At 35.9% G+C, this 16,442-nt stretch overlaps 1 protein-coding gene across 1 annotated transcript; it reads right to left on the bottom strand.

Moving 5' to 3' along the window:
• Positions 1-953: 953 nt before the first annotated feature.
• Positions 954-2,381, bottom strand: LOC138693953 (uncharacterized). The gene has a single exon (XM_069817682.1). It carries the CDS (start codon positions 2,295-2,297, stop codon positions 954-956), a length of 1,344 nt encoding a protein of 447 aa, XP_069673783.1. The 5' UTR covers positions 2,298-2,381.
• Positions 2,382-16,442: the final 14,061 nt, after the last annotated feature.

A 16,442-nucleotide genomic window follows, 5' to 3' on the forward strand; every position in this document is an offset into this window, starting at 1 on the left:
TGATTTATTACTAAGGCAGGAAACATTTAGCTTCCAATATGACCTTCCAAATACAGGACAAGGAACATCTAAACGAATACGTAATAACACAGCAGAGTGGTCGGAAATAGGAACCGGAACCGGAACCGTTTCTATGGAACTAATGTGCGATGTTAATAACGGTGTTACATACATTCTGTCTAATCTAGAGGCCGAATTCCCAGTGAAAAAAGTATATTGAACCGTATTGTTTTTTTAATATCCAAGCGTCTGAAAGTTTAAAGTCGGTAACTAATGTCTGTAAACTATTACTGGGAAGAAAATGCCCTGTCGTATCTACTGGTCTTAAAACACAATTATAGTCTCCACCCATGATTAGAAATTTTGGTAGGGACCGAAGAAGATATGGCACATCTTGGGCAAAGAACAAGTTACGAGCCTTCCTTTTATTAGACCCCGAAGGTGCATATAAATTTAAAAACATATGGTCTTTATACATACCACTGATACCTTTCCCTGATGGAAGTTTTTCAACAGAGTGAAGATCAATCCCTTTCCTCGTTAAAATAGCAGTGCCTAAAGATTCTGACCCAACATTGACATAAGCTGTATAACCATAGATCTCTGAGAAATCATTTGTTTTAACTTCCTGGAGGAAGAGCACATCAACATCATTTGTTCGTAAGAAAATATTCAGCAATTTCATTTTAACAGGCGAAGAATTTCCGTGAAAATTTAGTGTTCCGACTATAGCTACAAGTGACATTTGTAAAGTAATAATAGCAAGTAACATATTCTTATATAAAAAAATATATACAATATTATAACAATAATCTATAATATCTCTACTCTTTTGTACTTAATATACAAAACTTAATTTGACATCTATTGTACATAGATTGAATCTATTAAATTCTTAAATACGGTAAATATAACATCGGGCAAAATCTTAACATGATATATTAACAGTTAAATTACTCATTGTGTTTTAACAAGGGGAACCCCAATTTACTACCTTCCCCCTTATAAGGATGTGAACGGTGTCTAGTAACAGTAATTGTTTTCTTTACATTTTGCTGACCTTTGTCTTCAAACTGTGTGTTAGTCGTGTCATCCTGCTCCATTTGTTGATACCAATCCTCCGTATGCTGCAGGTTCTTCGAGGTGGATGTTGGTATCGAACCAGATTGTAGGCTACTGATGTTTTGAATATTGTCAGGAGAATTGCTCAAATCACCGGACTCTTTCATTGTGTTAGCTGTTGAAGCACTGTTGTCTTGTTTCTTCTTAGGCATCTTTCCTATGGCAGAGTTATTCAACTTGGTTCCCATTTGCTTTTCTGTTCCTCTCGTGTCCTCTGTCTTCTGCTTTCCATGCATATCAGCTGAAGGAAGTTCTTCAGCTGAATCAGTGTCCGAATCAGGTATTGGTTGAGTTACAGTCCCATTATCTTTCTGCGTTTTATCCACGTCATATGTTGTGATGACTCTATTTGTAACCTCTTTGCCTACTGGTTTGTCTGAAACTGCATGCAATTCATTTTCGATGTTTGTTTTCACTGGTTTATTTTGATTATCAGCGTTCACTAATCTTGTAGACATGTTAGATGGCCCAGGTACATCACATATTTCAGGTGGGATGCCATCTTCACTCACATCAGTAGTTACATTAGCATGTGTCTGGAGTATGTCACTAAATGTCAGTCGCGTACGACGTACAGTGTTTATCGGCATTTTGACACTTCTGTTAGGGCAAGTATGCCGCAAATGACTAGAACTACCACACAAGAAACAAGTTTTTTCTTGCCCAGGGTAAGTGATATACGCTTCATAATTGGCAATTGTTAGATTCGTGGGAATAGATTGTTTGATCACCATTTGCACTACTCGTATGCCAGTATCTATTTTGTATCGATATCTATGAGACCATTTTTCATTTTCTATTTGAAGCACTTTCCCAAAATTTTGTAAAGTATTACGGATCCTATCATTGGGAACTTCTGGTGGAATATTTAAAATCCGGACGGAAACATAATCATCTTCAGCTGGTGTAATTGTCACTGTCGTCGTAGCACCATTAAGTAATTCCACTACTGATGTACCGGTATGTCTCTGTACGTAGCGTTCGTAATTTGCAGAGGATGTAAATTTTAAATATGCTGCATTTTGCTTACCAACAAGCTGAATGGTTTGTAGTTCTTCATCCTTTATCTTCAATACTTCGTCTATCCAACGGTGCACATCTAAAGCTGTAGGTCGTTGTTGTTCTTTGTCAAATGTTGCTCTCAATGTATGTTGACGCACTATTTTAGTTGCCATTATATTGCTATTACCTATCGAACTATAACTTATCACAACAACCGCTCCGCTTCCTAGTCACTCGGAACGATGTACACTGCACGGCTGCTGCCGGCGAACTGAATGGATCAAACATAGTGTTCACCAGACAAATTTGTAATCACCGCGCAAGTGTTGCTGTGAATACAATGTATCAAACATAGTGTTCACCAGACAAATTTGTAATCACCGCGCAAGTGTTGCTGTGAATACAATGGATCAAACATAGTGTTCACCAGACAAATTTGTAATCACCGCGCAAGTGTTGCTGTGAATACAATGGATCAAACATAGTGTTCACCAGACAAATTTGTAATCACCGCGCAAGTGTTGCTGGGAATACAATGGATCAAACATAGTGTTCACCAGACAAATTTGTAATCACCGCGCAAGTGTTGCTGTGAATACAATGGATCAAACATAGTGTTCACCGGTCAAATTTGTAATCACCGCGCAAGTGTTGCTGTGAATACAATGTATCAAACATAGTGTTCACCAGTCAAATTTGTAATCACCGCGCAAGTGTTGCTGTGAATACAATGGATCAAACATAGCGTTCACCAGACAAATTTGTAATCACCGCGCAAGTGTTGCTGTGAATACAATGTATCAAACATAGCGTTCACCAGACAAATTTGTAATCACCGCGCAAGTGTTGCTGTGAATACAATGGATCAAACATAGTGTTCACCAGACAAATTTGTAATCACCGCGCAAGTGTTGCTGTGAATACAATGTATCAAACATAGTGTTCACCAGACAAATTTGTAATCACCGCGCAAGTGTTGCTGTGAATACAATGGATCAAACATAGTGTTCACCAGACAAATTTGTAATCACCGCGCAAGTGTTGCTGTGAATACAATGGATCAAACATAGTGTTCACCAGACAAATTTGTAATCACCGCGCAAGTGTTGCTGGGAATACAATGGATCAAACATAGTGTTCACCAGACAAATTTGTAATCACCGCGCAAGTGTTGCTGTGAATACAATGTATCAAACATAGTGTTCACCAGACAAATTTGTAATCACCGCGCAAGTGTTGCTGTGAATACAATGTATCAAACATAGTGTTCACCAGTCAAATTTGTAATCACCGCGCAAGTGTTGCTGTCAATACAATGTATCAAACATAGTGTTCACCAGACAAATTTGTAATCACCGCGCAAGTGTTGCTGTGAATACAATGGATCAAATCTCTGCCATCCTTACATAATAAAGGCCGTAAAGCAGTCCACGTGGCTCTCTTAAGAGCGACTTATGATATGATATTATTTTGGTGTGAAATTTACGTTGATGTAGGCAAAGTTTTTTACATGTATACCTATCTAAATTTCGATTAATTATTACGCACTTTTACGTGGTTAAGTAAAGTTTTGGTGTTATAAACTGTAAATATGTGTAATAATGTACATTTGAAAGTGGAAACATTGACTGGCATATAAATTAAGATGTGATTAGGCCTAGGTGGAACGTTACTGATGCTACTCTTGTGTAATCAGACCATTATTGTTTACTGCATCTATTTTATTACATTTAAATTATTGGGTCCTTTTTTATGTGAGAATACCCTATATTATAAATAATACGATGTTTGATAATATACACAATTTTAACAAAACAGAGCTAGAAATATTTATACTAAAAATTATAAAATGATACCGCATAATTTTCGTTAGTGTTACAGTACATAATCTCGTAATTAATTTAAATAAAGCACGCATCATTACGAAATTTTTACACATTCATTTAGGCTATGCACCATTCAATAATTTTTAGTTGCATTGTACGAATATTTTAATATATTGAAATTACAGGTTAAGTTATATTTACTAATTATACATACCTCATTTCTATATTCGCAATTATCCATTATAATTAAGCATTACAAATTCAATTTGCCTACACTGTACTTCAATTTTTTTATTCGTTTCTTACGATACTGCAATCTGAAGTGTGATTCGTCTGATACGTTACTAGGGCTAAACTAGCTGTGAGGTAGATCCTTTCGCACTCTTACACACCTTGCATATAGGAATCTGTGACAAGTTAGTTTGGTTTTGGCTTTTATTATGCCATGCATATACGATCAACTGCATCTTCACAAAAAATATATATATATATATATATATCTTATAAATTCATCTAATTTCACTTACGAAATCACAGGAATTATCTCAGCGCTGGTTTCACCTGTTAACTAATCAAAAATGTATGCAGTGGAGGGGGGAAAGAACATGGCCACCCTACCCCATTATCTCTTGGATTAGTTGCCTTATGAGAATTGCCTTATGTGCTTTCGAACACTTGACTAAGCAACAGATGTACTGTAGTGTACTGATATAGGGTCCGGTAACCTCAAAGCGTTGAGCAACTAGATTTTTTTGTCCACCGCTGTGGAGCAATAGTCTGCGTTCTTGGCTTGAAACTAGAGAGCCCGGGTTCAATATCCTGGTCGGGACAGGTTACCTCGTTGGGTTTTTTGTGGTTTTTCATCAGTTACTCGAAGCAGAATTGCCGAGTAACTATCGGCGTTGCACCTCGGATTCATTTCGTCTTAATTAATCATCTCAATATAGTTACAGGTTACCAGCAAAAGATGGCGGACGTGATTCCAAGATCTGCCTATAGGCGGCATCTGTCTGCGGGAGCTGCATATATCCAGCGAACCAGCAGGGGTTTTACAGTGGACTGGGACAGATGATGCCTTAGTGAGTCACGGAATCAAATATGACATAGGCCTATACTTATGGTCAAGAATGCAGCTGATTCAAACACATAAATTGCGAACAGATGCCATCGATCTAAGGAGAACGCAGGATAACATCACAGGAAGGCGGAGGATCAGGTCTCCAGTCAGGACTGGATACTATGGCTGAATCGATACAATGACACCATGCGGTGAATCATGTGCTTGAAGAGCGATCCTAATAGACTTCAACAATCATCCCAATATAAAGAAGCTGCACAATAAGCCTAAGGCTGCGGTACTTGCCTCCGGGTCTCCTCCGAAAAGAAAAAAGAAACTAGATTTACAGGGTTATTATGTCGAATGTGAATGTGGTAGCACAATTATTGAAATTTCAGACCACTGTGTTAATACATTAATAAATATATTGCTAAATAATTGAATAGCCGCCCACAACAAGAATATAATGGCTGAATGACAGTATTCGTAATCTTATGACGTCACGTGACGCTGCTTTCCGGAAGTACAGAAACAACAAATCTGCCGAAAACTTTAACAACTACAAAAAACTTAGAAACAAAACCACACAAAGCATTAGGAATGCTAAACGCCGTCACGCTCTGAGTCTCGTCGACCCGTCCGTTCCCCCGCGGTGTCTTTGGAATAACTTACGTGATATGGGAGTAGGGAAGAAAGCATCAGAAGCTGAAGTTATAAACATACCACTTGATAAACTCAATGAATACTTTACCTCACCTCCCACTATACGACCTGAAAAACAGTCAAAACTAAATACAATTAATACTCTCCTAGCTAATCCTCCTCCTTCTCGCGAAAAATTTTTCTTCTCGCACATTACTGATTCTGAAGTAAGAAGGGCTCTTAAAAGCATTAAATCTAAAGCACAAGGCTCTGACAACATAAGCATAGTCTTTATCAATAAGTTAGTTGATATCGTGCTTCCTGTAATAACCCATATTTTCAATTCTTCAGTTATCACGTCTGTTTATCCGCAACTCTGGAAAACAGCTTTGGTACGCCCACTTCCTAAAGTAAATTCACCAACTTCTGCAAAAGACTATAGGCCAATCTCCATTCTTCCCGTTTTATCCAAAGCCCTGGAACGCATCATTCATAAGCAGTTGTCAGACTACCTAATAGAATTTAATCTTTTAGACCCTTTACAATCAGGACTCAGATATGGCCATGGCACTTCTACTGCTTTGTTGAATGTTACTGAGGACATACGAGCAGCCATGGATAAACGACAGGCTACTGTACTAGTTTTATTGGACTATAGCAAAGCCTTTGATTCTGTTGACTTCGATCTACTATTGACTAAACTACAAACGCTACACCTTTCTGATAGTGTTATCACCTGGATGTACTCCTACCTTACTGGCCGCCAGCAGCGTGTCATATCTAATAATCGTTTCTCATCCTGGCGTACTGTAGATACAGGAGTTCCTCAGGGATCAGTATTAGGCCCCTTGCTCTTCTCTATTTATATAAATGGAATTTCCAACTCATTTAAGCACTGCAGATATCAAATATATGCAGACGACGTTCAATTGTATATTTCAGCGCGTCCTGATGCACTAAATGATAGCATTAATAGTCTTAATGAAGATCTTGATTCCATCTCTTCCTGGTCTCAACAATTTGGGCTTAACCTAAACGCATGTAAATCACAGGCTATTCTGTTCGCGAACCGTAGATTAATTCCTGAAGTCAACGACCTGAATATTCCACCTGTGAAACTGGATAAAACAATCATCCCGTTTAGCTCTACCGTAAAAAATCTCGGAGTGCATTTCGAATCTAATCTTAGTTGGGATACGCATATTAAATATACATGTAAGAAGGCATTCTCTATTCTCCATTCACTAAAAAGATTGTATCATTATCCATCTAAATTAAAACAGACGCTGGTACAGACACTCATTCTACCTCACTTCGATTATTGCGACGTTTTGTTCAGTGATCTCAGGATTGATTCCGCCCAGAAACTACAGCGTGTTCATAACGCGTGCGTCCGCTTCATTTGTAATGTTCGATACTATGATCATATCTCACCTTCTTTCGAGAAGTTATCATGGCTTAGGTTACATGAGAGGAGAAATCTGCACTCACTTTCTCTCCTATATCGAATTATGCACACTTCATCCCCCTATTATTTATTCGCTCGTTTTCATACTCTCTCTCGCTATCATAATATTAATACTCGATCACAACGCGATAACACGCTAGAAATTCCACTTCACACATCATCTCTGTATTCCTCATCTTTCGCTGTTGCTACCTCTCGTCACTGGAACTCTCTGCCGCCTGAAGTCAAGGGCTGCCGAACATTGAAATCTTTCAAATCCAAGTTAGAAAATTATCTTATGACGAGTTGCCAAACTAACTTACTATTATGACAAGTGTTGTATTGCATGTTTCCACGTATTCACAATTTTTTTTTATGTTCTAGTGATATTTAACTTATTTTATATTTTTGTTCTCATATTTTCCGATAATGGTATATCTCTAATGTGATAAGTTGAGCTATATATAAACATAATTTTCCTTACTGTGTATACTTAAAAATATTGTATTCATTGTATGCTTTGTACTGCACTATTGTATTACTACTATTAGTATTATTATTGCTATTAGACCTGTTATTATTATTATTTTATTTATTATTAATATTATTAATATTATTATTATCATTATTGTTATCATTACTATTCTATTTATTATTATTATTATTATTATTATTATTATTATCAATAATTCTTATTTTTTTATACTTTGTAGGCCTCATTTATTTTTGACCTGCTGTTGACATTTCATTATGCTTTTTTTTTCTTTCTTTCTGTATGTTATATATTATGTCTGATTTCTTCTTACTTGTTGTTTACATTTTATTATTATTATCTTATTCAGTTTTGTGTGTACTTTGTAAATTTGTAGTGTTTCTATAACGCAGTTTTTACTCCTGGTTGAGTGTTAGAGAAGGCCGTATGGCCTTAACTCTGCCAGGTTAAATAAATCATTATTATTATTATTATTATTATTATTATTATTATAAACCTCATTTCTTGAATAATGATTGATAATGCTTTACCTACTCGTATTAATATCAGCACACGTCTGATTCTCAACCTCGCTCTATAAAATTAAAAGCATGTACACCACTCTGGGTTTTTTCCCCATTTTTTGAAAAATTTCTGATATTCTGGTTACAACCTTGCTCTGGGCGCCTATTCTTATTATATCACAGTCAAAGCAAACATTTGAAAATAGAAATTTTCAAACAAACTAGTCGTAGGTACTGATAAAAATTTCAGCACAAAGATCAAGAATGCTTAATGAATTCAGTTCAAATTAAGGAGGAGTTATATAACACTTTCTGCCTACTTTTAATGTTCTCCAATGCGCTGCCATTACATACATTATGATGTCATATAGGAATTATAGGTTATGTTTAGTGTATTCACCTTATATACCTACATTCGCAAGTTATACCTACATTATAATTGAGTGTAATGTTATGTATGAATCCAGCACATGCAATTTGCATTTATTTCAATGATATTTATTTCTTTCTATGCTGGGCCGCATTGATTTATATTTATTGACTACCTACTAGTAGAGCTGATAATATAACCATACGCACATTTCATAGGAGGGACTGGTGAATTTTCTACCCGCAAGTAAGGAAGGTAACTGAGTTCTAAACTTTATCCCAAATTCTTCTTTATTAAATCTAAAAAATATACCTTCATTCTGAACTCTATACGTTGATTCAAACATGTTACGTTAACTTGGTGAATTCTCTTCACATTAAATAAGTAGGCACACTTTTATAAGTATTCCTGTAGCATAATATAAAATAAGTTAATAAAACATATGTACATGCTGCACTAAATGAAATTTTAATTGCACTATTTACTTCTTTCTTTTTATAATGGCTTGTATTGAATTGCATTTATATATTAGGCCTTTCTAACAGAGGAAGTAACATACAAACGTACGTACAGCTAATGTCATAGAAGGGACTGTGATGAATTTTCTACCTACAAGTAACGAAAGTAGAGAGATGTGTAAAATTAAAATCACAATATAAATTCTACTTTATTAAATCACAAAATAGCAAAAGGTTGAAGCAAACAGGTTATGATAACATGTAAATCTATGTTCACATTAAAATATCACAGTTTTGTAATTAGTTCTACAAAATATTATGCAATAAAAAGTGAACGGATTTTATGCACACTTTACACTAAATAATATTCAGCACTAATACGCAGTTAAGTAATTTATTGCACGCGCTTCATACACTCAAATAGAAAAGCCGACACACAACTTACATTACGACCAGAAGGTATTACTCCAATACACCTTGCACCAAACAAATTTGTAATCGCCGCGCAAGTGTTGCTGGGAATAAAATGTACCCAGCAAACCTTGCGCCAATGAAATTTGTAGACACCGCGCAAGTGTTGCTGGGAATAAAATGTACTCAACAAACCTTGCACGAATGAAATTTGTAGACTACGCGCAAGTGTTGCTGGGAATAAAATGTACTCAACAAACCTTGCACGAATGAAATTTGTAGATGTTACGTTATGTTTTATTTAACGACGCTCGCAACTGCAAAGGTTATATCAGCGTCGCCGGATGTGCCGGAATTTTGTCCCGCAGGAGTTCTTTTACATGACAGTAAATCTACTGACATGAGCCTGTCGCATTTAAGCACACTTAAATGCCATCGACCTGGCTCGAGATCGAACCCGCAACCTTGGGCATAGAAGGCCAGCGCTATACCAACTCGCCAACCTGGTCGACTATGAAATTTGTAGACTCCGCGCAAGTGTTGCTGGGAATAAAATATACCCAACAAACCTTGCACCAATGGAATTTGTAGACGCCGCGCAAGTGTTGCTGGGAATAAAATATACCCAACAAACCTTGCACCAATGAAATTTGTAAACGCCGCGCAAGTGTTGCTGGGAATAAAATGTACCCAACAAACCTTGCACCAATGAAATTTGTAAACGCCGCGCAAGTGTTGCTGGGAATAAAATGTACCCAACAAACCTTGCACCAATGAAATTTGTAGACGCCGCGCAAGTGTTGCTGGGAATAAAATATACCCAACAAACCTTGCACCAATGAAATTTGTAATCGCCGCGCAAGTGTTGTCGGGACAAAAATATAGCCAACATAATATTGCACCAATCAAATTTGTTGTCACCGCATAAGTGTTGCTGGGAATTCAATGTATCCTAGAAAACTTGTACCAATCAAATTAAGTATTTGACACGTAGGTGTTGCTGGGTATAGAATGTAACCAACAGACCTTGCACCAATGAAATTTGTAATCGCCGCGCAAGTGTTGCTGGGAATAAAATATACCCAACATATATTGCACCAATCAAATTTTTAGTCGCCGCGCAAGTGTTGCTGGGAATACAATACCTAGCACCAATGAAATTTGTAATCACTGCGCAAGTATTTCTGGGAATAAAATGTAGCCAACATAATATTGCACCAATCAAATTTGTTGTCGCCACACAAGTGTTGCTGGGAATTCAATATTTATTATACAACAAATACCAATCAAAATTAAATATTCGCCGCGCAAGCATTTCCGGGAATAAAATTTAGCCAACATACTTTGCACATGACCTACGAAAAATAATTTTAAATGATTTAAAATAAATTAGAATACTAAATGGCACTCGCAAATCCTCCACTATCAATGTTGATTTGCTTTATTTTATTAATTTTTATCTCTTCCTTCTCTAATAATTACCGATTTTAGTTGGTTAAAATTTTATTTGGTATCTTTACAATCACCTTTTATTCTTGATAATATTAGGTCTATGTTTACTGAAAACGTAAAACTGGAATTACATAAAGATATGGAAAGATTCGCTAATTTAATTATAAAAAAAATTAATTTATTCAGTGATAATAACGTGGAAGTTCAATAGGTACGTGAAATCACTCCAACACACTATTAAAGGCACTTCGGGACCTATGTTCATCTTTCCGACCAAAGTCTGTCCTTGCTTATAATTAAATGAAGAATAGATCAGCAGTGAGATTGTTACCCGGTAATAAAATAAATATTCGGACAAATTGGGATGTCTTTCCACAGCTGTAAACCTATAAAAAGCAGATTCCACAATGCGATTACTTATTGTGCAAAGCTGGTGCGGTTTGCGTAACAATTCATGGCTGAATTTCAGACAAAGCTAGCGAACATGTCACTACGGACACGAAAAATGCTTTTCTATAACCAGTGCCTGCTGAATCGCATCCTATAGCTGCGTAAACTGCCTTCCCTCCCCCCCCCCCAGAAATGTACATTTATTTAAGTACCAGGTCGCAAAATGGACCCATGCCTTTTACAAGATGTACATGATTCAGTATAAAAATACAATTTACATTCAAACACTTTCACCAAGAGTGAAGTGTTTTACAAGAAATCACTCATTCATTAAACACGAGAAATTACTAAACTATTGAGCAATGGATTTGGATGTGTTCTTACAGAGTTTAAAAATTTGGTTCTGGCATGTTCAATATAATCACTAAATAACATTATATTTAGTGACTCATATAGTTGAGAATTACTGATATCATAGTCTGCTCCCGTGATCGTCCTGCATACTGATCTTTGTATTCCATCCAGTCTTTTAATATGACGTATATGAGTATTTGACCAAATTTCACAAGCATATAACATATATGAACGGATCAGACAAGAGTATATTAAAACTTTGACTTTAAGAGAGATGCGACTTTTGAAAAGAGGATACAGCAGCATGAAACGTTCAAAAGCTCTGTCTCTGATTAAATTTATATGTTGTCTGTAAGTCAGTCTTCTATGAAGATAAACGCCGAGATATTTTACAGCCGAATTAAAAGGTATGTTTTGTTGTTGAACTGTGAGTTCATCTGGTAAGTGTGGGAATCTTTTAGTGAAAACCACTGCCTGTGACTTAGTTCCATTAATCTTTATTCGCCATTTTGTAGACCATTGTGTAAACTGCCTGCTCAATCAAACTTCTTTTGCCGCTAAGTGGAAGGCAGCACCAAAGAGTTTGTAATACTTACTAGAGACACATACCCATAAGTGGCAGGCAAGAAAAATGTCACAAATTGAATCGGATAGAATCCGCCATTAAAGGCAGAGTTTGCGGCGCGAAATTCGAAAACAGTACCGCAATACATTGACGTAGCCTGGTGATAGACACTGTTTTAAACATATTTTACAAAGGATGAGTCGTGATGAAATAAACATGAATGCAGAGGAGCGCTATATTTATTAAAGTATTATAATGATTCATGTTTGGCGATATTCTAAAAAATAAATAAAATCACCCATATACACTCGGGATAAGTATGTGAAATATTGAATAATGGCAATGTCAACAGTAATTTTCAGTATTACTAGTATTGTTTTAAGGACACAATAATGGATATTTACTGTAATATTTAAAATGATCTATATTTCAGTCCCTTCATGCAAAGAAAGAGGAAGGTATATCAGCAGTCGACAGGTTGAATTGGAAAAATTCGCGAGCGAAATGGAGAGAAGGGCGAAAACTAAAAATTTGGAGGCAGATGCATCGAAAATGGAAGCAGACGTATAAGCTGCCAGTAGTAAAGATAGAGCACGATGGTTACTATAGCAACCGATGACAATTATTCTACTCTCAATCCATATAAGATGGCTACTCCCAGGAGCCTCAGCCGCGAAGATGTACCGAGTTTTTAGGGTTAAATGTCATTGCTGGCGTTTACCTTAAGAGCAAGTGCTTACCTCCTATGAGGTCTGTCCATGACATGTCTTTCAAAAATACCTGATGCGTTTCATTCCTTTCACAGCAAGGGAGTTCCTTCTCGAAGCTCCACTGGTCAGCACATCCTAATCCCGTATCTGGTGCGTTGCTATAGCCTAAACGTCCGCACATTACCGACAAAATCTTTATGATCGAGGAATCAGACTTCTTAAACTACAATCGATTATTGATATCAACGCGCTCCTTTATTTGAACTGACCGGTCATGGGTAATAGCATGTTGTCCACACACTTGGATAAAATATTCAAACAATTCGCTGTTTAACTGTCACATCAGATATGTTTTATACATAGACGGGGTCGTATTCAGACTTTGTTCAAACTTTCGGAGGACTCTTTTGTTCTTTATTATTCCCTTTAGGACCATAACCAAACAGCGGCCTAGCGTCACCGATTCGCGAGACTGAAGTTTAAACTCACGGAGTATACACGACGTATTGACCCAAGGGGTAGGATGGTACTATGAGAGTACAGTTAATTTCGTGAGAAATTACATTAGCGCCTTTCTAATTCTGCTAGGGATGTGTCCTTGCAATCACCACACGTACTTGAGACTCTGTGAGTAAGCAAGTATATTTTATTTCTTTTCATTTATTTATTTGATTATTTGTACATGAATATTTGTGTTAGTGTTAATTTTGCTGTTTTATCATTCACACTACTGAGGAACATTTTGAAAATTAAGAGCACCAAGAGTTTCCTTAAAAAGGAACTTCTAGAGAAGTTCGGAAAAGAATATCTCCTAATAAAAGGATAATAAAAACACTGAATTTTGCAAATTGTTAAAAAGTAAGAAGACAGATAGAAATCTATTCTTCAAAAGCAGTGTAATAGCAAAATATACATGGAAATATTTAATTATACAGTCAAAATTGGTCTTCAACACCAAAATCAGACATAAATCTTAATCCATATTTGTGTAATAGTGTCTTAATTTAAATGAGGTTAAGTAAGCCACCAAATACGTGGCTCACATAACCCGAAAACATAGCAGTTATCCAGTCAAACAGTCTTAACATTTATGTGAAAATTATTTTTTCTAAGGTAAGTAGCCTATTCATTTGGAATTGATATGGTATAATTTTTTGTTGTACTCTATTCAAAGGAATAACCTGCTAAAATATGCAAATTTTATTTCTTTGTCTAGAATGGAAATTTATTTATTCAACTATCTAGATTGTATTATATCCACGCTGTATACAATCTACTTACGTTGACCTCCTGTCTAGCGTGAACCTTGACCACAGTTTGGCTATATTTATGCACTTTTCACCACTTTAATAATAGGTAATTTAACGGTTGGTAATTATTTGTAGTGCTGTACACAAATTTTTTATAATATACTACCAAGCATGTTTTTAAATTTTCACCCACCCCCTTATGCTTAGAAGTAACAGTAGCTACTACGTACTGTACCTGCAAGCTATTGTAAGTGGTCGTACCTCTTTCCTTCTGTAAAATAATATATATACTAATTGTGATGGTCCAGAAGCTGAAATGTTGGGGAAGAAGAACGCAATGATAACTGTAATAGGCCTATACTTGCAACGACAGAAGAAATGAAAGATTCGCTTCTAACACACAGCGAAATTCTAAAATGTATCGACCAGTTAATTATATATATATATATATATATATATATATATATATATATATATATATATATATAGAGAGAGAGAGAGAGAGAGAGAGAGAGAGAGAGAGAGAGAGAGTTGGGTAATATTGGACAGTGCGTTTCTTTCATCTACCACCAGATGATAGTACTTGAATGACATGGTTACGTTTCTGGTGTGAAATTAAAAGAAATAAAACTGTAATTCATAATTCTCCAAGAACAACCGATATCTTTAGACTAGCAACTGGACATAAGTCCAGTATCTCTTCGGAATTAGGGTTTATACTATACTTCACCATGAAGTGTTCTCTGTAGGGAAGAAGATTCAACTACGAACTTACTAAACTGCACAGCTCTAAACATTTCAGAAAATAAAAGTTGTTAATATAATCGCAGATGTTTACTGGCATATTAGAAAATTAATGAAGAAAATCCAATGTTGCATGTACTTGAATAATTATTTGAGATCAGTAATGCAGCAAGAAGATTTGGACAATTTGATAAATTTTATTCTGTCCATTGAATATGAAAATTACCTGGAGATTGTTAAACTTAGACAGGATTCTGGAAGTCCTTGAAGACAACTTTTCCACATTGAAGGCAATAATATTAATATGTCTTTTTATTATCTATTCATATGTAGTGGTAGGGGTAATGAGAGTTAATAGAAATAAAAAATATAAATTGCTTCGTAATAATGATGTTCTTACATTTTTATTAAAGAGAAGTGTAATATTTTCACAGAGAATATAATAAGTGATTTTCTACCTATTTATACTATTCAAAGAACCGTAATCATCATATCGCATAGTTTGTTTACAGGTACGTTTAATTTGCACTAAGTCACAGCCTTTTTCTAAATGCATATTGATTGATTTTCTTTGAATTATACATTACTACTGGCTTGTGCAGCAAATGCTGCAAACTAAGTTAATTAGAAGTTCAAATTAAAATTTTTACAACTTTATTTCCAATGAAGAATACCCAGACACTTTTGAAGTTATTTGCTTCCATGATAATGAAACATACCCCTCTGAATGGTTTTCTTCATGCTAAATACTTTTTATTGAACCTATACGTCATCAGTTCTTGAGTTTCAATGAGACAACGCAGGTAACAAAGTCAGGACGATCAGTCCGTTTTCCATGTGGAAGTGAAGCAGTAGGCCTAGTTATTTCAGGTCATTGCGGATTGCAGGTGAGAGTGATGAAAATACCAGATTTGCCATGCTTTCCAATAATAGACATAGCGTCTTGGTATAGCTACTGCATGTTTCGTGAACTACCTTGAAATGTAGAGGGTAAAATCACTTTTTCCTGCTAAGAGATCTTGCTAAAGTGATCGGGACACTACAACATTTTGTAGGCCTCTTGTTTTATCAGTAAGTAATACCTTTTGGTCTTCCGTTAGGCATTGTAATTTTTGCGTTTCCTCCAGATATTACTCAAGAGAATCACAAACATTAATATCTACATCACTTACATACAAATGGCTTTTAAGGAACCCGGAGGTTCATTGCCGTCCTCACAAAAGCCCACTATTGGTCCCTGTCATGAGCAAGATTAATCCAGTCTCTACTATCATATCCCACCTCTCTCAAATCAATTATCATATTATCCTCCCATCTACGTCTGCCTCCCTCAAGGTATTTTCCCTTAATTTCATCCAACTAACACTCTATATGCATTTCTAGTTTAACCCATACGTGCTACATGGGCTGCTATCTCAAACATCTGGATTTAATATTCCTAATTAAGTTAGGTGAAGAATACAATGCGTGCAGGTCTGCGTTGTGTAACTTTCTCTATTCTCCTATAACTTCATCCCTCTTAGCCGCAAATATTTTCCTAAGCATCTTATTTTCGAACACCCTTAATCTCCCTTCCTCTCTCAAAGTGAGAATCCAACTTTCACAACCATAAAGAACAACCGGTAGCATAACTGTTTTATAAATTC

This window comes from Periplaneta americana, unplaced genomic scaffold, assembly GCF_040183065.1.
Source record: "Periplaneta americana isolate PAMFEO1 unplaced genomic scaffold, P.americana_PAMFEO1_priV1 scaffold_26, whole genome shotgun sequence".
NCBI classification, from domain to species: domain Eukaryota; kingdom Metazoa; phylum Arthropoda; class Insecta; order Blattodea; family Blattidae; genus Periplaneta; species Periplaneta americana.